Source organism: Neltuma alba, unplaced genomic scaffold (genome assembly GCF_004799145.2).
Source record: "Neltuma alba isolate B1F8T4 unplaced genomic scaffold, ASM479914v2 tig00011289_pilon, whole genome shotgun sequence".
Taxonomy (NCBI): domain Eukaryota; kingdom Viridiplantae; phylum Streptophyta; class Magnoliopsida; order Fabales; family Fabaceae; genus Neltuma; species Neltuma alba.
In genome coordinates, this window is record NW_021635998.1 from 1,044,763 (window position 1) to 1,068,394 (window position 23,632).

At 33.4% G+C, this 23,632-nt stretch overlaps 2 protein-coding genes across 2 annotated transcripts; one reads left to right on the plus strand and one right to left on the minus strand.

Moving 5' to 3' along the window:
- Window positions 1–510: 510 nt before the first annotated feature.
- On the minus strand, window positions 511–5,480 carry LOC114711297 (uncharacterized). Its single transcript, XM_028895673.1, has 7 exons — window positions 5,020–5,480; window positions 4,603–4,800; window positions 2,923–3,195; window positions 2,570–2,672; window positions 1,758–1,876; window positions 1,463–1,639; window positions 511–1,345 (listed from the first exon to the last, which is right to left on the minus strand). The coding sequence occupies exons 1-7, from the start codon at window positions 5,314–5,316 to the stop codon at window positions 578–580; spliced, it is 1,935 nt and encodes a 644-aa protein (XP_028751506.1). The 5' UTR covers window positions 5,317–5,480; the 3' UTR covers window positions 511–577.
- Window positions 5,481–12,928: 7,448 nt separating this feature from the next.
- LOC114711389 (pre-mRNA-splicing factor cwf23-like) lies at window positions 12,929–14,429 on the plus strand. Its single transcript, XM_028895779.1, has 4 exons — window positions 12,929–13,275; window positions 13,386–13,437; window positions 13,532–13,599; window positions 13,800–14,429. The coding sequence occupies exons 1-4, from the start codon at window positions 13,123–13,125 to the stop codon at window positions 14,349–14,351; spliced, it is 825 nt and encodes a 274-aa protein (XP_028751612.1). The 5' UTR covers window positions 12,929–13,122; the 3' UTR covers window positions 14,352–14,429.
- Window positions 14,430–23,632: the final 9,203 nt, after the last annotated feature.

The following is a 23,632-nucleotide window of genomic DNA, read 5'->3' on the forward strand; positions in this document are numbered from 1 at the left end:
TAGTTAAGCAGGCAATGCATCATTAAAACATTCCTTCTTTTTCTTTTTCTTGGTTTTGCTCGGAGTCGTTAAAACAACCAAAAAGTCACTTTCAGGCCCAAAAAATTTGTTCGGAATGACTTTTGAGAAACATAACTCATGGGCTAAAAAGTCAGGTTGGAATTAAAACTTTTTTTTTATTTTTTGTTTTTTTTTCTCTTGAACCTTTCTAAATTGACTTTTCAATATATCATCCAAATAAATTGATAAATTTACTTTCTATAAAAATTTATCCAAATATAAATTACATTGCATTAATTGACTCTTACCTCAATTTCAATTTACAAAAATAAGTAAAAATAAAAGTTGCCGTTGAAGGGTTTCCTGCAAGGTGCGTTACAGACACAGCCATTAAAGAACTAAGCTAATTCATTTTTGGGCCTCTGAAGAATTTACTATACCTTCAGAAAACGATTAGAAATATTAATATCGATTTTGATCATGTGATGCCTTACTCGAACACAATTGAGGAATGAAGCCTAAGACAACTGATATTTGTATTCAATTATATAATTTTTCCGCTCATCTGCTATACTTTTCACATATCAATATTACAACCTGTATCCTTTTCAAGTTCTCGGATAAGTAGTTCCATCATCTTCTTATACATAGGCATATAATGATCATTTATCATCGTTTTAGAAAGTCTGAGCTTGCTGTACAGCTCTCTAGGTGTTTCATATAAGCAGACATGTTCCTCAACGGGATCATCTGAAGCTGAATTTGAATCATCTGAGGAAGGAGGTACAGAGACAATATGCATGATTCTGCCTGGCGGGTAAAAATGGTGGTTGTCCAAACTGTCAGACGTTGTAATTGGGTTACTCCCTTCAGCAGCATCAGCAAGCTGAATCTCTTCTTCCGTGATCTCTTTTGCTGCAGCTGCCTCTTCCTCCTGAGCATGAATATTCAGGGTATTATCCTGTTTTTGAAGCTCCTTTTCCAGTTCATACCACAATTCACCTTCGGTAATGTCGTCTGTGGTAGAAGTGGTGATATCTTGATTTGCATGAATGAGTTGTTCCTCTTCATCAATGTCATCGGGGTCCAATCCACCATTTGATGAATCATGTCCACCATTTGATGAATCATGTCCACTTGAGATAGGATCTCTCGCCACCTCTTCAGTAAGAAGAGATTCAGTTGTTCCCTCAGATATTACAGCGGCTTCACCTAAACTCTCCATTTTAGTGTTAGGAGATGGGCCAACACTTCGGCGGCGTGCACTCATGCAAGACCATGATGACAATGATGAGCGAGTTCTGACAACAGCTTCAGCAACACTTTGAGCACTCTTCATCACAACCTGGAAATAGAAACAGAGTCTAAGTCAAATGGTAAATTTCCAAGTTTATTTTTTAAAAAAAAAAAATCCAAATTTTCTATCACAATGCCAAATACAGACTACAGAGATCACGGCTACCTGAGTGCCACTGGTTACTGGCCTAAGAATGGCACCTGCACCAGCTACCTTGGCTTTTGCACTAGATATTGATGGGAGACGGGATCCAAGTGCAGTTGCAGAGCGATAGACAACATTCAGGACCTTTGTGTGCTCAACTTGATCCCGCAAATCATTCGACCAAGAAGATGCAGTAACCTAATGACAACCAACTTGAGTGAGGATCAAATGCATTTTCTATCAGATTACACCCAAACTAATGTAAAAAACATTGACATCATCTAGAGTCTTAAGAAGTAATTAGAGGCCAAAGCACCTCAGAACGTAGATCATCAACAGAAGAAGTAGAAAATGTCGGCACCAAGTCAGAACCATTTATAATTGTAGTGATAAAGTGCTTCCCTGATTCTGCTAACTCCCATGTCATGCAGGCAGCTGCAAGGGTGGCAATTATGATGCAAAAGATTAAATATTTTGCCATTTTGGTAGTGCTTAGTACAAGAAGACAGGCAAGATTCTTATATTTAGAGAAAATTCAACAGCATAAAGTGAATGCCAAAAACAGAAATGCGTAAACCATTTAGTTTAAAATGAATGTATCATATGTAGTGTAAGATTTCATTCTATACTCATGTTCTGTTTCTGGGCTAAAAAAAAGTAACTAAATTTTCAACCTGAAGTACCATCAAAATAGGCGAGCTTGCTGTTAGTCTGTCACAGATAGTGCTCAATTTCTCAGATACGTCATCAGGCAAATGAGACAATATGTCAAGCTACATGGATGTAGTACATCTCACTCTTGCAAATCACAATACTTATTTTTGTTATCTTATGCTTGTAAGTCACGATAATGACATTTATTATAGTAACTTGAAAACTGAAAAGACTACCAAATTGATTATAATAATTATGGATAATGATCACCACCAACATATTTAGCCGTTACAACATTTTAAGGAAAATTTTATTTCATTTGTGCAGTTAGCTAGCAACACAAATTCCATGGAGTATTCAGCAATTAATCAAATCTGAAAAACGAAAAGATAATGTGATGAAGTTATAATGTACAAAAACTACAGAATTAACTCACAAACCAGGTATAAAGAAAATGGTAGCTTAACTACATGCCTGGGGCAAATGTGACACAGGTGCTTGAGGAGAACTCCTTTTGTTCCCTAAGAATGTAGGTTAACAATGCTGCAGTACCACCACCTAGCGAGTGCCCAACAATCTAAAGATAAAAGGGCAATTGTTTAGTGAAGTCAGTTATACAGGCAAGCATAAAATGGATTCACATGACAACGAAAATTAAAAATTAAAAAGTGAGAGAATATAGCATCTAGAGCAAAAATACAATAAGGAAACAAATATATGAGAAATAGAATGCAAGAATCTTGGCTACACTTTTGTTGTTCATTTAGCTTTCAATTCAGTATAGTGTCGTTCCACTGTGTTGCTCATTGTACAATGAAAGAATATACCTTTAATTTGAAGTCAGGATATTCGCCAAGTGCCTTAAGTAGAGAAGGAGTGCAGAGCTTCGCAATCCATCGTGCAGCTGCAACCATGCCACAATGTGCATATCCCAAAACTAAGTTGCTTATGCCACCATCATTCAAAACTGAGTGATGGAAAGGGACCACAGCACCAGTTGCAGCCGTCAATGTGTCTTTAATGCTATGAGTACCTCGAATTAATAGAAGGAAACATTTTGATCTTGTATCACATATGATTGTGAAAGCAGGCTTCAAAAGCTGCAACAAGAATACAGGGCTATAAGTCAGTTTTCATTTACAGTGAACATAAGAATGATGAAAATCTAAAACAAACTAGTATTTAGAAAAATATATGGTGGCTAAATAAGAAAGGAAAAATAAAAGCAACAGAAACATATTTCCCACAGATAATAGAACATGCTTTACAAGAATTATTGATTACTGACTAGTAAATGGATATAGATTGGCTGTGGAAAATGGAAATATATCCATAATAATTCTAGAATTAAAAGACATGTCAACTCTCAGCAATGCATCAGAATGCAAAGCAAACCTATAGATGATACAAACCTACAATAGCAACCACCATTTATCAAACATTAATAAATTTTACCTTTTTCCCCTTTCTACCCACGGAGGATTTTCTTCTATCAAAATGTATGATCCTCATTCAGCGATAAGGGAATATAAATTACACATTTGTAATCACAAGTTATCAAAGAGACTAGAGAGCAAAATGCACGATTAGTCTAACAGACAAAATTCTGTATGTGGAAGTTAAAAGATGAAAATGGGGGGAAAATGGGATTAAGAAAAATACTGGAGGAATCAGATTTGGACCTCAAGATCTGGATGATCTAGATGGTTACACACTCTCAATCCCTTTATATGCCAAAATTAATGCCCTTTTTTTTTAACACAAACATATTCAACAACCAACTAGGGTATACATAAAATAGGTAAACACTTCTCTAACAGAATGAATATAGGAGTAGCGTTTTATTTATATAATTTGATCCATCATGGTATTAAAAAATAAAATTGTTTATACATTCAACCCTTGAGTTTATTTCAATTTACTCTCAGATCCCCATTGTTATGTAGCCAGAAACCCGCTTCCAACACAATGCTTTAGGCAGAGGTTTTCGTGACCTCATTAGGACCCTAATGCCGCCCGGCAATAGCCAGAAACCCGCTTCCAACACAATGCTTTAGGCAGAGGTTTTCGTTACCTCATTAGGACCCTAATGCCGCCCGGCAACAAAGTTTAGGTTTTTCTGTATCTCATTGGGTTTGCATCCCTTTCTCGAGTATAACACCTCAAAAACTCAAGAAAGGTTCCCACCTGACTAGGATCGGGCAATCAAACTCTTGTGGCAAGGTCAGTGTAAACACAGAGAACCTCATGATGCCCACGACAGTATAAACTCTCGCAGATTAGATAAAATATCAAAGAGCGAAAGTAATGATTTTTGTGGATACGCAATTTCGGACCGTCGTATCCAGAGATGTTACCTCTCACATGCCGGCAGGTGAGATAGCACAGATTTTAAACCCCAACAAGGCGAATGGTATTCTCCACGTCCATCCCAGATAAACATAAAAAAACATATATTTAAGATTGAACATGGAGACGGTTAGACAGAAAGACACTAAGGGCCGTACCGCAGCTTTGGGCTTCTGCAGGAGGACATCGTCCGTTGAGAATCCCGCAGACTCTAAAAACACGGGAAAAGGTTTCTTCGAGAAATGCATACATAGCGTCAACAACCTCAAGAGACTATGTAACTCCGCTACAATTTCGGGGCCTCTGAGCTGCACACAATCATTACCCGCATATACACTTGCAACTGGTAAATTGCCCTGCAAGAATTTTATACTAATTGAAATCTCCGACCAAAGGCAGAGCACAAACTTACCATAGAACTTTTAAAACACATGTAACACAAAACCGTTCAAGCAATGAATTTGGATGCCGGTTATGAATTTCAGCTTCGTGCTCAGTATCAATTCAAATGAGCAAAAAGCCAGAACTAACAAAGAAATGTTGGACTGATACGAAATTTTGATTTGCGGGTGAACCTGCTTGCGCATGAAATAATTAATGCCGAAGGCCAAGTCGCCGATGGGCCACTTGCCCAAAGTTTCCGAATAAGTAAACCTCAAAGTTTCAGTTAACGTAACAATGGATTCCAACAAAGTCGCCGGAGCTTGAGCTGGCCTACGCGCAAGGCGCTTCCGTCTAACCGATCTGCTGGATTTCGACAAATCCCCATCCGGATCCTCGTCGTCAATCCCCTTCCTCGCAAGCCTCCTACTCAAGACATAATACAGCACCACGGCCGCTCCGGCGGCGGTCGCCATTGTAGCGGCGGCCATGGAATCTTCTCTGAATTACCCAGAAGAAGGCAAGCCAACCGAAGATCAAGAAAATAATAGATAACGCCGTAGATGCTAAAAGGAAATGAAAACGAAATGCAAGGGAGAAGAAAAGACAATCAGAGAATAAGAAACAATATTTGGATTCAGGATTTGAGCTCCGAGCCGTAGTTGAGACTTGAGAAAAGCGGACAATGTGGCTTTCTGATGGGAGCAACACCAGGGAAGCAGGAAGCTGATCTACTGTTTAGTCCGAATGACGAAAAGACCCTTTATTATTTAAATTAAACCCCACTTTTATTTTTCAATGTGTTTTTATTTTCCCCATTCTCTTAATTGCGAAAGTCGAAACCCAGTCATCGCTGACTTATATACACTTGTTTCTATCTCCTTAGGTGTAGTGTGGTTCATAATCCATATATATATGTGTATAATTTTCAATCTCAAGATTCGCATGATTGATTTAGGTAGAATATATAAGATTTTTTTTGCCGAGAATGCAAGTTTTTTTTTTTACAATAACTAAATTGGTCTTCATGCATTTTACAAAATTTAGTAAATACAATCTTTATAAATTTAATATTTTGCCTTGAAGGTATGAAATCTAGGCCGAAAAACTAGTATGTTTTGTAAAACTTAATCAGTATTATTTCTAGTAGAAAGAGCTCAGATTATTTGCTGGTAAAAAAACTAAGACTACTTAAATTAAATGAGATTTTTAGTTTAAATTCATATAATTGAAGATCGTAAGGTTAATTTGGTATTAAATACACTAGACATAGATTAGGGGGAAAGAATCACTTGATTGATAACTTGTACACGCCTTCCAATTAATTCCTCGTTAGTTATTAGTTATTTAGTATTTCTTTCGTGTTGGTGCTAAATGTAGAATTAATTTTTTATATCTATCAAATTTTTTAAAATTATCTTTATTAAGACTCCCTCAATTATAATTAAATAATATTAAAAAATATATTAAAAATATATATATCATATTTTTTATAATTAACTAATTTATTTAATTTTTAAATTTAATTAAATTAGTTAAATAGATTTTAAGTTAAAAACTGAATGAGTATTATATTTTAATAATAAGGATCATACGGAAGGGTAACATGGGAAGGATGGGGAGACGAGAATGAGTGGGAGAGTGGGCACGCCAGGGATCGAGACGGAATCATAATTTGGAGGAAGGGAAGATTATGAATGTGAGAAAGATAAGGACAAAATGGGGTGAGGGACCCACACAGACAAAACAAGGAGGCAAGGTGGGCCCCGCAGTTCCGGGTCACAAGCTTTATTAATTCCGGCTGCCTCTTGAGTCTTGCCTGGATCCAACCCGAAAATCTCCGTTGTCATTTCAAGTACTTGTGAGGGTAGAATAGGAACTAGGAAGCAATTCGTGGTTCAACTATCACTTCTTATTTTGACCTTCTATTTATTTATTTATTTCCACTCAAGTTTGAATTTAATAATATCATTATTATTGTTTTTTTTTTGACAAAGAAAGAAAGACTGATTTAATCTGCGCTTGTTTTACTTTTTCTCTGTATTTTATGTAAACATTTAAAATAATGCATATCATAGTCCTTTTTGGGCCACCAACTAAAGATCCAATATTGGAAGAGACGAAACTCCTCAAAAACTTTAATATTTCAAACAATTTTTATGACCATTTACCTATTATTTTTTAACACTGATTCTCTTGTTTGTAACAGAACCTAATCCTCCTGAAAATATGCAAGCAAATATAAACCAAAGATTTCTAGCGGTAGTTATTTTGATTTATAATTAATTAATTACTTTTAATTCTGTAAAATAAAAGTATAAGAAATCAGCCATAAATTTTCACTGAGATGGTCATGGCATTATTTAATAACAATTTTAGAGCGCACAACATACTGTGAAAAGCAACAGAATAATAACAACAACAATAATAATATGACAACTACGTGTATCCTATTTTGAGCCAGACAAAAGAGGAACTTGGAAAGAAGCAGCACCACAAATTTTCGCTTTTTTGGAACGGGCATGGCATTTTAAGTTGTATGGTATTATGGTATTTTCACGTGGCCCATGAATTGAGAGTAGCAAAAATGACATTTTAAAACTTTGATTTTTTTTAAATATCCATTCAAGATCTAAGATTTTTTTCCACTTTGGAACGAGCCTAAGAGATTTACATAGTAAAATTTAATTATTAATGGTAAACATGGAAGAAGGTACAATATTTCAATTTACATACCTAAGAGGTCAAGATTTCAGAAAAAGTAGTGATGCTTGACCTGGTATTTTATAAATATAATCGAATGACTGAAATGTTTTTGTATCAGTTTTTTTAAAAAAAAAAAGGCTATCGAACTTGTAAGTACATTTTTTGTTATTGGTTATTCAACACTTATTATTATTAATTCACAACTTATCAATAAACACTACATTCAGTCCTAATTATAAGATCTTATAATTAGAACATGAGGTATTGACTTATTATTACCTGTACATTTATTGCTATTTGTTGTTCTATATTTGTTCTTGTGAGTTCATAATAAAGAAACCTTCATTGATATAGACGCTGATTATTGTTTCACTCCTCTGATCTTTAATATAAGACCTAATTGTTGAGTTAATTTTGATCTTAGATATAAGACATATTTCTCATATTTATTAGTTTTTTCTAAATTATCCCTATGATCTCCTTCAATCATAATCAAGTAAAAGGGAGAGAGAAGATATTAAGAAAGATAATATGATATTTTAGAAAAAAAACATATCATATTTTTTATAATTAATTAATTTATCTATTTTTTAATTTAATTAAGTTAGTTAAATGTTCTTATATTAAAGACGGAAAAGTATTTTACAGTAAAAATAAGTTATCAATATTTAAAAATCTGAATAATTCAAAGCCGTACTTCATTTAGAACACGCAAAAGTAGGTGCGCATTTTATAATTCAGCCTGGCCATTTTCTCAAGTCTTCTTTTTTCTTTTCTAATGTTTCATTGTATACCCAGCCTCCAAACCCTCAGTTGATTAGACTCTAATTTATCATCTTCGGATATTGATTGAAAAAGCAACTGATGTGTTTCACAAAAACTTGGTCATTACCTAGTCATTTTTTTATTAGGTAGTAATTTAAAATGTTGAATAAAAAAATCAGGCTTAGAAAAAAGAAAAAATTTCTTAAAAAGACACTTAAATAACTCAAATCCTATTTAGGTTATTTAATTTATTAAAATCAAGTCACATAATCTTTAAAGAGGTGAAGATTTTAAAATCTTATGAAGCCACTATAATGTTTTTTTTTTTCATTAGAAATCAAAAGAGGTAAAGATTTTCTATCATTTAAGATCTTTAAATGAGAAAAACTTGGCATCTACTAAAAAAAAATAGAAAATTGATCAAGGAGGCAACAGTAGTTAATTTTTACATTAAATATTCCTCCCTTGACTCTAATAGTTTCATCCCAATGGAAAACTGTTAATTTAAAATTGAAACTTGTTAACTGTGAAATAAAACGTATTAATTTTCAAAATTATATTGTGTGATAAAGTTTTATTTAAAAACTAATTACAAGTATGTTTTGGAGGCAAAAAATTGTTAATTTAAAATTGAAAAGTGATTAACGTTGAAATAGAACATGTTAGTTTTTAAAGTTATATTGTGGTCAAATTTTATTCAAAAACTTGGAGTTGGAACGTGTTAACTATAAAATAGAATATGTTAATTGTCAATGTTATATTAGGATCAAGTTTTATTCAAAAACTTATTGTAACTGTGTTTTGGAGATGGAGGTGTTAGTTTGGAACTGAAATTTGTTAACTGTGTTATTGAATTTATTTTTTTGAATATTATATTATGATCAGATTTTATTAAAAAAACTTATTTAAATGCATTATGGAGACAAAAAATTGTTAATTTAGGATTGAAACATGTTAATTGTAAAATGAAACATATTAATTGTGAAGTAAAACATGCTAATTTAGAATTCTTTTCTTTTGGTTTCTAATAAAATGAATATTATAGCCATTTTATAAAATTTTAAATTTTTTTGTTATGTGATCTAATTAGAAATCTGACAAATTTAACGATTCAGATAAAAATTGGGTTATTTAAATTTTTTTTTAAAAAATTTCCCTAGAAAAAATCCATCTTGGTGAATTGTGACTCATATTGGTTCCAATTGCGGGACCAAACAGAATCAGCCCACGGCCTCTTTTTTTTTTTGGGGAAAAATCGTTCCTTGTCCTAAAGGTAGCCCACATATTAATTTAATCTCAGGCTTAGAAATTCAGTCCGCTTAACTCTAGCCCACAAAAATAATTTCGTAAAACTAAATTCAAAATTCAAAATAAAGGCAATAATGAACTTTACCTTTCTCATTTTTATTTTTTATTCTTTTCTCTTTTCCAAAGGTGTACTGTGTGCTATATCACAAAACTCAATGCTTCCATTTTTTGTCCCCAGAATAATTTTGATTTTAAAAACGGACAGACAGATGAAATTTAGATAGAAGATTCAGCCTGAAGCTGACTCGTTTTTATCTCTAATACTTTCGGTCTTTTTAAATCCAATATATATTTAAGACCCAATCCATTTTGTCTCCAATTTATGCATCCAACATAGTTTAAATAATGATTTTTAGCCAATTACTTAATTAGGGATATTTTAGGAATGGCAACACTTATTTATTATAAATAACCAACTGGGGTGTCAAAATTCAAATTGGATATTATAAATTAAATATAAATTATATGCATTGGATTTTGATTTGCTTTGACCAGCTTTATTGGGCTATGAGAGGCAGAGGCGTCCATTAATTAAATTTGCATAATTGTATCTTCTATCTGTAGTCTATAGTCTACATATTCCAACTGGAATTTCAGACTATTCAAATACAAAAGCTACCTTCTATGCACTTGCTGTTAGATTCTCACAAAACTTCACTTCCCAATGCATTCGAAATAAGTTTTATAGTCTTCTTGTTTACTTGGCCTAATGATGGAAATAAGTGCAGTCCTATATAGCCTCTAGATTTCAATCCTCCACAAATAAAACTTGCATTATGATCATGGGGGAGAGCCTACTGCAAGTTTTATCAACAATGAAGAGATCAGATCTAATTAATTAATTTATAGAAATTAAAAAATAATTTAGTTTAGTTATTTGTCAATAAAACTATGTAAAAAAAAAAGTGTGTTACTTCTTTTCAAAAACTATTTTTGTATGTAAGAATGTGAAATTTGAATTGTTTTGGTTCTTTTTATAAAATCTCACTTGTATTTGTCTAAACATTTAACGTGTTTTTATCATTTTTGCTTCTAATTAATTTTATATATTACATTAATTTAAAAATTTATTACATTGTTTCATACTTTTTCTGTTTTACTTGCCTCTTATAAATAAAAACATACGTGAAAAAAGGTTTATTTCTTACAAACTTATTACTTTTAATTAATTTTAGTTATTTTTTAAATCATGTGATTTAGTTATCAAGTTCTTATAAAAAGTATTGGAGGAGTATATTTGAGAAAGAAAAAAAGCATTAAAAGTGGGAGATGAAGAGAACTAGAAAAATTGTGAAATTAATTAGAATGATTTAAGAAAATATATCTAATAAGGGAGACAAATAATAATATGAAGGTCCTATATTTAAAAATTAAAACAAATTTTTTTAACTAGGTTTTGCATTTAAGATAAAAGAAAATATTAAATCTAATCATCTGAAAGTGCCCGCCTTTGTCCACTCAATAACTCTATAATCTAAAAATCTATAGACTTTATATTAAAGGGCTGTTTGGACAGCAGACCAAACCATGATTTGGGAAAAAAATCACCTAAACAGGCATAAATTATCTGAAACTATAGCTTGGATCAAAACTATAGTTTTGAAACCAAACCATGGTTTCGAGAGAAGTGAATATATTCTGCTTCTTGGCTCAAATTAGAGAGTATAATTATGCTTATTAGAGTAAATCTCACAATAATATGACTTTAACATCCCTTAATTAATTTTTTTAAAAACATATTTAATCTTATATCTTATAAATAAATATACATGTTATTTTATTAATTACATTATCTTATGTATTATTAATTATGTTGGTAAAATATGTTATTAACAATTTTATTTCTTCAAATTAAAATTAATACAATCTATGGATATTAATTATCATATTAACTTATGCTTTTTTTATAATTTGTACATAAAAAAGTGTTTCTGATAACACTATCCAACACTTTCACTTTTTCAAATATTTTTTTACAAAATCTATTCTTTATAAAATCTATTTTTTTCATATCTATTATCTAAAAGTTATTTTTTAAAAATCATGATTTGGTTTTTATCTAAATACCTCCTAAAATAAAGGAATTGTGCTATTCATTACAAATTCGTGAATAAATAACATAACTTATCTGGGTTCTATTTGAAAGGCGACAACGGATTCATTATCCATATAAAAACAATTACTTGGACATGCGCGTGGGTCTCAAACAGAGTGCCAAAATGGCAGTAGAAAGCGGAGGATTAATTAAAGAAGGCTCTAACAAATCAATCAAAAGTTACCCCCCAGAAAAAACAAAAAGCAATCCAAAGTGGGGAAATCGTAAGAGGCCTAAATCAACGGACAACTAACTTTCCCGTAAAACGAATCAATTTCAACTAAGATCCAACTAACACACAATAATGAATTCCAAGAACAAGAGGAAAAAATCATATTACTTCCCACACTAAATATAAAAACTGGTTAACTAATTTAAATAGATTAAAAAATAAATTAAACTGGTTATTTACAATAAATACGTATTATCTTTGTTAAAATATTCTTACTAATCAAATGTATTGGTTAGAACTATTATTATTAGAAAGACTACTTTGATAAAAAAAATACATAAATATAAGAGACAAAGTGAATTAGAGTTTTATATTTAAAACTAAAATAAACGAGATCTTATGTTAAGAATACAAGTTTCTGAACTAAAAGATCATTTTTTCTCACGCCTACTAATGCTATGGCTGCCCTTTTTATTGCCTTAGTTTCAACCAGGCATTATATGTGTGGGTCACCCTGCCAAACACGCCCAACTTCACGTGTAAATTTATCACAAAAATTAAAACATATGGTACCAAATGGTAAAATTGGCATCTACCAACCTCAATAAGGCTCCCTTCTATAAATGCTTTGTTGGTTTGTTGGTCTCCATAATGCCCTCCTGAAATCAACTAAATCCTCCATTTAGCTTACATCCCAAAACAAATTTGCCTTCAAAACTACTCTTTAGCTTCATCTTTTCACAATTCGTTCTGATGGGTTCTGTTTTCGGCTTTTGAGTGTGCTGCTATAAGAAACTCATCGACAATAGAACTCTCTTCATTCTCGTTTTCCCACATATTATTATATTATTAACTATCTTCCAATTTTGAAGGGAGGCATTGAGAGTGAATGAGGTAATAAATGTTAGACTTTAATGCGCAGGAGGAATAAGATTCAAATGTGAAGTGAGATATTATTGAGGAAGGAGAAAAAAACGTAAGGGCTAGAATTGGCCTGGTAATTCTCGAGTGATGCCATGTGGAGAAGGTAACGTTAAGGTCTCTCTCCATCTTATTCTCACCAACTGATTCCACTTTCAAAAATCTCTTCCGCATACCTTGCTCTTTTTTCTTAACCGCTCCACCTCCCTGCTCTCCCTCTCTCTCATATTTTTTCATAATTCACACAATTCACTATTCATATCCCCCTTTTCTCGTTTAGCTCTTGTTTTTCCAAATTCCCAAAGGCATTTCTTTTTGTCACTCTCATCAATGGGGAGAATGGGACAAGAAGAACCAGATTTGAAAACCCAGTTAGTTCTGGACATCTGCTCCATCTCTACTCGCTCCGTGGTATGCGTTCATAGGCTTCTCTCAAACCCAGCTAAGCCAACTTCTTTCATCGATTGGTATCACATCCTTGGAGTAAGTTCATGCTCTCTTCCTTCTTGTTTATGCAAAGAATCTGTACAAGTTTTTCTGGATTCTTTCTGTATGATGTGAATTTCTATATTGTGGGTTCTCATTTCTCATAGGTGGAAGAAAATGCAGGGCCGAATAGCATTCGCAAGCGATACCATAAGCTGGGTAGGTTGAATTTTCCTTTCTTGTCTTTTTCCCCAGCATTATCTGCAATCGGCATTATGTTCTTGAAAAATGATGTCGACTGTTCTTGTCACAGCTTTGCAGCTTCACCCAGATAAGAATAATCATCCCAAGGCTGAAATTGCCTTCAAGCTTGTCTCTGAGGTTCGTTTGTGATTTCCTTTCCTTCTTCCATTTCTTGGTTGGTCTGGGCGTAATTGAGCTGTAATTAAGAAATGTCCGTGCTTGTACAAAACACGAAGCTGATCCAGATAGTTTGAGAACAAAAATGTAGTTTATGTATTTAATTAATAGTGAGTGAGTACAATCTCAACCCGGGCGTCTTCCCTCTTCTTTTTCTGCAGGCATATACATGTTTGTCTGATGCTGCGAAGAGAAAAGCCTTTGAGCTAGAGAGATGGAAAAACTTCTGCTTTGAGTGCAAAAGGATCCCATACTCATCATCTGGCAGTGTCCCTCGCAATTCCCATGGTGGTTCAAGTTCCAAGGTATGGAATATTATCAGCAGGTCAAGATCCTACAAGTTCTGGAGAAATATAAAGGAAATTAGAGAAAGATTCAAGGAGGAGGCTAAGGTGATAGAGAACTGTTTGAGGGCAAATTCAATGCCCAGGAAAGAATCTCCACTTTTCAATCCAGTAGATTATTTAGAAAGAAGCAGGTCTCATCGCAGAACAGAGGGAGAAACCCCCGTGTTCAACCCATCAGACTACTTGTACCAAGGCTATCCTCATCTGAGAAGCCAAATTTTCAAGAATTCCGATAAGTTTTGGTACTTGCAGACGGAAAATAGTATTCTGCATGAGAGGGGAGCATCCAAGTATGACTCTCCAGTTTTTGAGGTCAGACCAGAAAGGAGAATGTTTACCAGCAAATTTGCTTATGTCCCGTCATGAAGCCAGGGCAAAAACATTTTTACATTTGCTATGCAATTTTAAACATTTAATTAATGCAATGTGCTCGCGATTGCAGTATTCAGGCTTCCTTATAGAATAGATTATAGTACTCTGTCGCCAATTCATCATGACATATGCTACTGTTGCTTTACCTGCATAGTGAAAGAGCATTGCTCATGTTGAATTTGGGTAAAAATAAAACTACAGAGCACCCGGAAAACAAAAGCTTAAAAGAATCTGAAACTGTGTTTAGTAAAACTAAATAAATTCGCTTGAAAAATAATGACAATTTTAAATCTAGAATGTGTAAATCAAATCTGGACAATCTAGGGAGAATGGGCACACAACAGGAAGTAAGACCAAATCCACTCGCCTTTGCGGAGCTGGTCTGAGCTAGCTCTATAGAGATAGTCCGTTTTGATGCATATAAAACGACATATATAAACTCTGCATGATGATTGAAAGAAAACTGCAATTTGCAATAATCAGACGAGTATTGCTACCATTAAATGTTGGCCGAAAAAGAAGTTACCAATATTAGGTAACGTGTTGTGACAGCATCTATATTAATATAGAATGGAGCTTATGTCCATAAATCCCTGGAAGAAACTGACCAAGATATCTGCAGCGTAACTGGTTTTTTCCTTTTTAAAAGTTTTCTCCCACAAGGGGGAATCAAAAGTGGGGCAACCAAAAACTAGTTTTCTGATGGTTCAACAACACTGAGAATTTTCAAGGATATGCTCCTCCCGTGAATTTGAGACTCGGATATTGCTAGGAGAGATGCTATTGCTTCGTGAAGGTTAATAATCTCATCATCCAAACTCCTAAACTGGGCGAAGTATGCCTCTAGAAGCCATGTTTCAACCTGCTCGAACCATCAGAATCGCAGAAGAGACAACTCTCAGGCATCAAATCTTTTAGATCAGATGAAATTATAGAATCAACAGTAACATATACAGCTTCTTTGCCAAAGTTGAATCGTTTTAGTTCGCCCATACTTCCAGTTCATATATCAGTGAGATTTCGCAATGGATGATATGTCATAAAAGTCACCTATCAAACACAATTTCACAGTTCATACATATTCAAGCTGGTCTCAGGTTTGCACCATCTCCAATCCCAATATAGTTGCAAACACGATAATATAGAAGACATTTGAGTTAACAGGGAGACCAGGATTAGCGTAGCAGCAAAAAAGAACACTGAAATGGAAATGAGAACAAGAGCCTATCTCATTATCATCAAGGAGAAAAATGGCAGACTAGGACCTGGAAGTTTAAAGAACAAGTACAGACTTAAGATTCTTATCAGTATCTATATTAGACGTAATTTCTAAGGAACTTCTACTTTTATGTTAGAGATAATAGCATGATCTCCTTTCGTTGCAAAGTAGAGTTCCCTGTTTGTTTTACAATTTCAAACAACTTAATCTAGAATATATAGACAAATTGTTGAGTTTTAGGTTCATATGAGTAGTAACTACTATTGAGTCAATAGAGCTGCTTATGTTAAGAAAGCACATTAAGCCTTTACATTTATGTGAGCTTTCGAAAAGCTTTGCATAAATTGTCTTGTTTAACATTTTTAATGCTTCATATCTTCAAATAACTTCACATACCAATCATAGCTATATCCCAATAAGTAAAATATAATTTAAGCATGTCTATTTTGCCAATGATATCAAATTTGAGTGTGGACGGGGATAAGTTAAGTACAACATAGATCTTTAGAGCTGAAATTAGCAATACGTAGTTTAACGTTATTAATTATTATTGTAAAATTGAAAGAAAAAAAAACAGAGAGAGAAAAGGAAACTTTTTAATGAACAATGATTGATTGGAAGGGATTCAATATTAATTAAAGTTATGAATGATTAAAAAAACATGTGGGAGAGTTACCTCCGATTTGGGCCAGTAATAATACTTGCATATAGATTAATCGATAGTAAGGGATATGAGATAGTTGTATCAAATAGAAAAGTCTCTATAGGTCTGCTGCCAATAAATATAGTTACTGTGTCAAATTCCTTACCATTTCCATGGTCATAATGGCCCGTTTTATGTATTTTACCCCTTACCCCTTTGCCATCTTTCTTTCATCCGAGGGAACATAAAATGGAGGAACAACTACAACCTCACATTTCTATTACATAAGAAAGAAACTGCTGAAGGTTCTCTTGAAATTCACACTGCCATGTTTTACACTGAAAAAACATCCAATCTTGCTTCCACCTGTCATACCAACCAAAAACAAGGAATGGACAGGATAACTGTTGCGTTCTTTTCATGGAAGGAATTTCCACAGGCTCAATTTAGATAAATGGAATTAAAACCATAACCAAGTGTGTTGGATGAACAGAAAACTTGTAGAACTAGCGGTGAAGCGGAGACACTCTCACTATCAATGCGAACGTCCCTTGAAAATTCTCCTTATGACAGATGTCAACTGTTTTAGTTCTCTAAACTCGCCTGAATCACTTGAGACATACATCGCATCAGTGAACCTTTCAGGTAAGCAAACTTGGACATGATGTCTAATAAAATATATATTTTTTGTTATTTGATTGAGGGTTTTCCTTTCGCCCTCAGAGCTAGAGCAAAGAGTTTTCGTCCATACACCTCTCGGAATTTGAACTTGTGTTCTTCTCCTTATAGGAATGAAGCTGTTTAATTACCACATCTATCAGCAGCTTGTTAGTTGTCTGATAAAATATTTATAAGACAAGTAAATGGGTAGAGCAAGACAAATGTGGAATTTTTAAGGTCATGCTGATCTAATCAAGACTAATGAAATTAAGAGATCAAATAACACCAAAATATGTAGAGGAGCAATGTTGCTAGCAAAATGGCTCAATAATACAGGGCACATCACCATCTTAATAAAGTCAAAGCATTGAACATCAACCAATCACAATCCAGTGATAAATTAGGCACAAAACAAAACCTATGGGTTTAGATAAATCAATCTATCGAGATTGCGCAAAGTTTCTAGTTTGCTTGTAGTTAATATTTTTAAGTTTAACTAGGCAACTATTAAAGAACATTAAAAACCATGCTATGGTGGATTATTCTTAGAAATACTCACATACGTGAAATAGTTGGATTACTGATATATGGTAAATTATAAGAAAGTTCCTGTGTGTTCAGAAGAAGTCAATAAGTACATGTTTCTTACGTTGCAAATGTCCTTACTTCCCAAAATATGTACCTGTAACAAGGGGATGCAAATATGTGTGAAATGTCCATTTTATTCACGTAAAGGACCCACTTTTAGGCCATAATTACAATAACATATGACTAAATTTGGACCCGTTTGACTTGGTTTTACGTAGTTTGGTGTGCCTGCTTTTCAGGGTCTACTAGGCCGAAATGAGGGAAAATTGGGCCAAAGACAATTGAGTTAAAAACTCAATTGGCTCCAAATAAATACTCACCAGATGCTTGCTTTCATCTGGTGAAGGCCAGTATCAGTATGTAGGGGGCTCGCTTTTTCCCAGTGTAGCAATTAATTTTCTCCGTGCTTTTATTTGAAAAAAAAAATTGTATGACATTTATGACTTCAAGAATACTTTCTAAATTTAAAGTTATTCAACTACCGCATCTCTTTCAGCTGGTAAACAGTTCTTAGTATCCGTCTATTAATACGAGAAAAGGAAAACGTTTAAAATGACAGGATACACTAAGTGGATAAAAAATTGAAAATATAGAAGTTTAGAAAGAAAACAAAACAGTCTATATATATGTACATACCATGAGAAGACAAAAAAAAGCATATACCCACCTGGCGGATCATCTCTTCATCTTGAGCCGATCTTCTGTCACAAGCCTTCAGATATATGGAAGCTCGAACTAAAATGTGAGGAAATGGATGAAATATAAAGGCAGCTCGACGGATCAACAGAGGCATAGATTGCAATTCTTTTGTCCTTATGGGAAGATACTTAACTCTGTCCTGGGAACATACTCAACTCTGTCCTGTTCAGCAGTGTCTTGATGCCTAATCCTCTCCCACAAGTTGTGCAGGCTCAATCTTTAATTGTCCATAACATATCTTAAGCTCTAACGAGTCACTTCTTGAAGAGTCCTCTTCAAAATCCTATAATCCTTAAAAGAGTTATAAGAAATTCATGCCTGAATGCCATATTAAGACTTAAGATCGTAAAAGAACAGTAAATCGAACATTAATACAACTAGCACTGCAATATCTGCCAATACGAAGAGCCTCCGATGAGTAAGTGTATATGCAACATATAGGTACACTTGGCCCACCCCAAATTAAAGGCCCTGAGCTGGAGCTCAGTTTTTAGGCCAAACGAAGTTAAATTTAAGCTCGATAATAAGGTCTGTACAACTTGAAGATCCTGAATTGGTCCAAACCATCCCAAATATAAAGAAGAAACTGATTACGGACACTTTTTTAAGAAGAAACAAATACCCAATGCCAGGAAGATCATTGGATACTTCGATTAAAGAAGAAAGCATACCCTATAATAGAGCTGTTGACGGAGCCGTAGCCTCTTAGGGATTCGAAAGGACTTCCGGAGCATATGCGACCACGAGCTTTGACAATGGGCATCTTGAAAGTAGATTCACCTGCCCAGTGCTCGTGCCTCCCATTCACTTTCCCTCTATTCATTTATAATCTTAAAAAATCGTTTTTTTTTTTCACCTCAAACTATAAAATATAAAAGTTCATTGAAAAATGAGGATAAAATTAAATTTTTTTCCCCGCTGCCTTGCATGCATTGAAGGAATCGCCATAGATCTGCAATGGAAGTATTACATTTTGTATCAAAACAACTTTGTGTTTTCAATTTCTCTTCACACTGTTTTCTCTCATCACCCACCAAACACCACCTAATATCATGTGTTTCACAAGAATCTTGATGTGTGCGTGTACGCTCTTCCTAATCAATTCACATCGGAGGTGTTACATCAGTATTTCAAGGCACATTATTTCGAGTAGGTGAAGCATCATGGTCAAATATTCAATGTCCCTGATCCTAGCTAGTGAGTTCTTATAAAGAAGAAGGAGGGGGCTTCCCTTGAGCTGCTAGATATCGATAACGTTTCGCTTTCATTTAACTTTATTTCAATTCTTCGTCCTCCTGTTCTCTGTTGGTACTCCCTCCATCTTTTTATAAGCAACGAATAAAATAACTGTAAATCAAATTAATTAAAATTAGTTAAAGAACAATGAATATCTTCTCTTCTATTCTTCTTCTTCTTCACGACTTCATCATTCTCTGAATAGAGTTAAAATTTTAGTCTATGTTTTTGTTGGTCTAATTTCAACTCATGTTGATCAGAAACGTCTGCAGAACGCAGTGCAAGTTACGTCAAAAGTCAAAACCCGTCAAACGCAAATGTTGAGATTAGAAATTAATTGCTTAGGCGTTTCGTGTTTGTTTTTCCTCACTTAGGGCGTATTTAACACTTTCAAAAAATGTTTTTACATAAATAAAAAAATTCCTTCCATATATTTATTTAAACAAAAAAATAGTTACGACAAATTTGTGTGATTAATTTCGATGCGTGGAATTAGCTTTTGGGAATAAGTCCATCTAAAAACGAATATGCTACACGTGTGTTCTTTTAAACGAATGCAAATGAACCTTTGTTTTTTTTTTTAAAAAAAAAATGCCTTCACAGTATGCCATTCAATTACCATCTTTCGGAAGAACTACTTAACTGGATTAACCTAAATTATATAAAAATTAAATAAGTTAGTTATATAAACCAGCTCCCCACGTGAGAAAATGAGCAAAGCAGACCTAAAAGGAAGGAAAGTCCTTAATGTCTTCTCTAATACTGGTAAGTGTTACAAATTAAGTTGAGAATAGGAAGCTTCCTTCTGCCAGCACAACAGCAAAATATGGCCGCTTTCGTGAAACACGATATTTAGTGGATAACTTTTAGAACCACTGCTGAGTATCACACTTACATTTATTTTTCTAAAACTATTTTGCAAGACCACCCTTAGATTTTTTTTAATATGCAAACTGAGTGAAAATTACACTTGTTATATGAAATTTGAAAGATAAAATATATTACTAAAAATTATAAATAATACTCTTTTTTATTCTCAATATGAAATATATTTAATTAATTTGCGTAGATTAAAAAAGTCAGATAATTATAATAAAATGAACATGATCTTGCTAGATTACCCTAGTATAATATTAAAATCAAACCTAACATCTCAATCAGTTTTTATATTAAGAATCAGAAAAAATATAACTTGTTAAAATTTTAATATTTTATGAAAAAAAATTTGGGTAACACCACTCGACAATCATGTTATATTTGGATGAGATCTTTAATTTGAAAAAAAAAAAAATAATGTGCATGTTTAATTGTATGAAATAAAAATACAAAAAAAAATTGAAAAAAAAGCCCCCATTAAAAATTTGTTGATGTGAATGATTTAAATCATAGTATTATATTGGCATTCTATATATGTGTACAAAATTTACAGAATATAAACAGTTTATGAAGGTGTTTGGCAGTTCTCGAAAGCATTTTAAGAAAATATTTTTACACAAATTAAGAAAAAACTTATCTCACATATTTATCTTAAACTTCATAAAATTTTGGTCCAAACACCTCTGTGTTAAAATTTATTACGCTAGGGTCGTGCATGCCAAGATATCCTATAATGGCAACGGCGGCTACAACAAAAAGGCATGGCAATCAGTGACGAGATTAATTAGTGATAAACTGATAATGCTAAAGCCTAATAACAGGGATGGTACAAATAAAGCGGGAAAGTCACCTGTCAACGTGACATTTATTGGTTCGTTTGGTGACAACTGTAATTGTGACATCACCCATATTATTCCCCCCTCCCATCATCAATTTATTTATTTATATATATGTGTTAATTATTGATTAATTAACTTAATCTACACTCATCATAAAAATTAGGGAAAATTTCACTGTAGGACCGCACAAGACAATTAATCTCAAAGAGCCCCCAAAACTTTCTGAAACTTCACTGCAGGACCAAGGGGCCAATCTGATATTAATTCCACAAACGAAATGACGACACTGCCCCTAGTAGAAGGGAACAAGTGCGGGAGAGTGCATTTGCAAGGGGAACTAGCCAATTTGCAGAATAAATACATATGTTCACACGTGGAATCAGTCCGTTCACATGTGGACTGGTTCACCTGATGAATGCGTCCGTGAGGGAACAAGTGCGGGAGAGCACATTTGCAAGGGAAACTAGCTAATTTGCAGATGAAATACATATATTCACACGTGAAATCAGTCCGTTCACATGTGGACTGGTTCACCTGATGCATGCGTCCGTGAGGAAACAAGTGTGGGAGAATGCATTTGCAAGGGGAACTAGCTAATTTGCAGAATAAATACATATATTCACACGTGGAATCAGTCCGTTCACATGTGGACTGGTTCACCTGATGCTAAGGGTAGTGGCGTCATTTCGTTTGTGGAATTAATATCAAATTGGCCCCTTGGTCCTGCAGTGAGATTTCAGAAAGTTTTGGGGGCTCTTTGAGATTAATTGTCTTGTGCGGTCCTACAGTGAAATTTTCCCTAAAAATTATAATGGATTCATGCATTTGGCCATTATAACTTGGCATTAATTTAGTGATGATCCCCTGCTGTAAAATTAGATCAGCGAGGATTGAAAATTGTGCAGCATAATTTTTCTGTTTTATATTGAATTTATAATTGATAATTTATTACAAAGTTGTATAATTTGCCAATCTTAAATGATACTCCCTCCGTTCCTTATTATAAGAGACATTTGATGCTTATAGCATGTTCCTATATATAAGAGACACTTACAAGTTGTCTCTACTTTTTTGTGTTGATTTACTATTTTACCCATATTTATTATCTCCAACTCACATTCTCTCTCCCTTCCACTTCTCTTTCTTTTAATAATTTAATTGTTCTCTCTCATGCTCTCTCTCCTTATTAATGAGGGCATTTTTGAAAAAAAATTATACTTTTTACACATTAATTGTTCTTAACTAATTTTAACTGTTTTTTTGATCAACGTACTTCGGTTATTTGTCTCTTATAATAAGGAACGGAGGGAGTATAATTATCCTTTTTCTTGCCAACAATATAATTTATCTTTTAGATATTGTACTGTAACCTGGGGATCATGAAAGCAAAGGACAAAAAAGTAACGTGGAGGATAGACTTATTCCAATTTATATCCAAAAATCTGGAGTTACGTCAATGGCAAGATTTAAAATTTTCCGTAAAATACTTGTGCGTGCTAATAAAAATAAAATTTAATCCAATTGAAAAATTAACGAACTAAAAATGTTCTTTTCTCCATCACTATACTTTTTAACAATCAATTTATGGTCAAACCAATAACAAAAAAAACTATAAGTCATATTATTTGATATCTCCCACAACCGTATCAAAACCAAATATATATATTTTTATATATAGAGAATTTTTCTGCCAATCATATCCTTACTACGTGCTTTTTTTAAAACTAACAATAATAATATCATGTGAAGTTGTGAACCAGGAATGGATGGAAAATATAACAACTATGTGCCTTAAGTCAGGTTTTTCATTTTTTTCTCGATTTTTTAATAACGTAATATATTTTTTGACCTGAATAACGTAATAATATTACCAATTTTCAACACACTTTTTTTAAAATTTCCTGCGTCAATTTTATCCCCAGGTGCTCTCACACACGTGCCACTTTTTCTAGAAAGATGCATTACAAGAATATGGATATGCTTTTTCTCCCGCTGAATGCTTTGGAACTTGAAAGTCCTCAGATTGGGGCGCCCAAGCTCGCAGCTCACTAATCTGTTTTTGCTTTTGTATATTCTGAGCAAGCTCATCACAACGATGCCAAAAAAAAAAACCCAAATGGAGGAGATATACTGATGAATGCTGCTGATAAGAAAATTATATGCTTGCATTACATGATTAATTGTTCTCTGCCATTTACATGATTAAGAAATAAAATATCTTAATAAGTTGCAGTAATATATTCCTCTCATCTTTTTTAAAGTTATTTTTAATATATTTTATACAGATCAAGAAAAATCTTAAACTTTGTTAACTCCCATTTAAAATTTAATAACTTTCTAACTCTATCTCTTCTAATATACACTGGTATCCTATTAGAATAAAATCAACACAATATTAAATGAAAGGTAAAATTATATATCATATGAATTTTTTTTCCTCTACCCATAAAATAGGATAAAAAATTGTTTCTTTCTCTGCTCTACAAACGGTATCAGAGGAGCATGGTATATAATG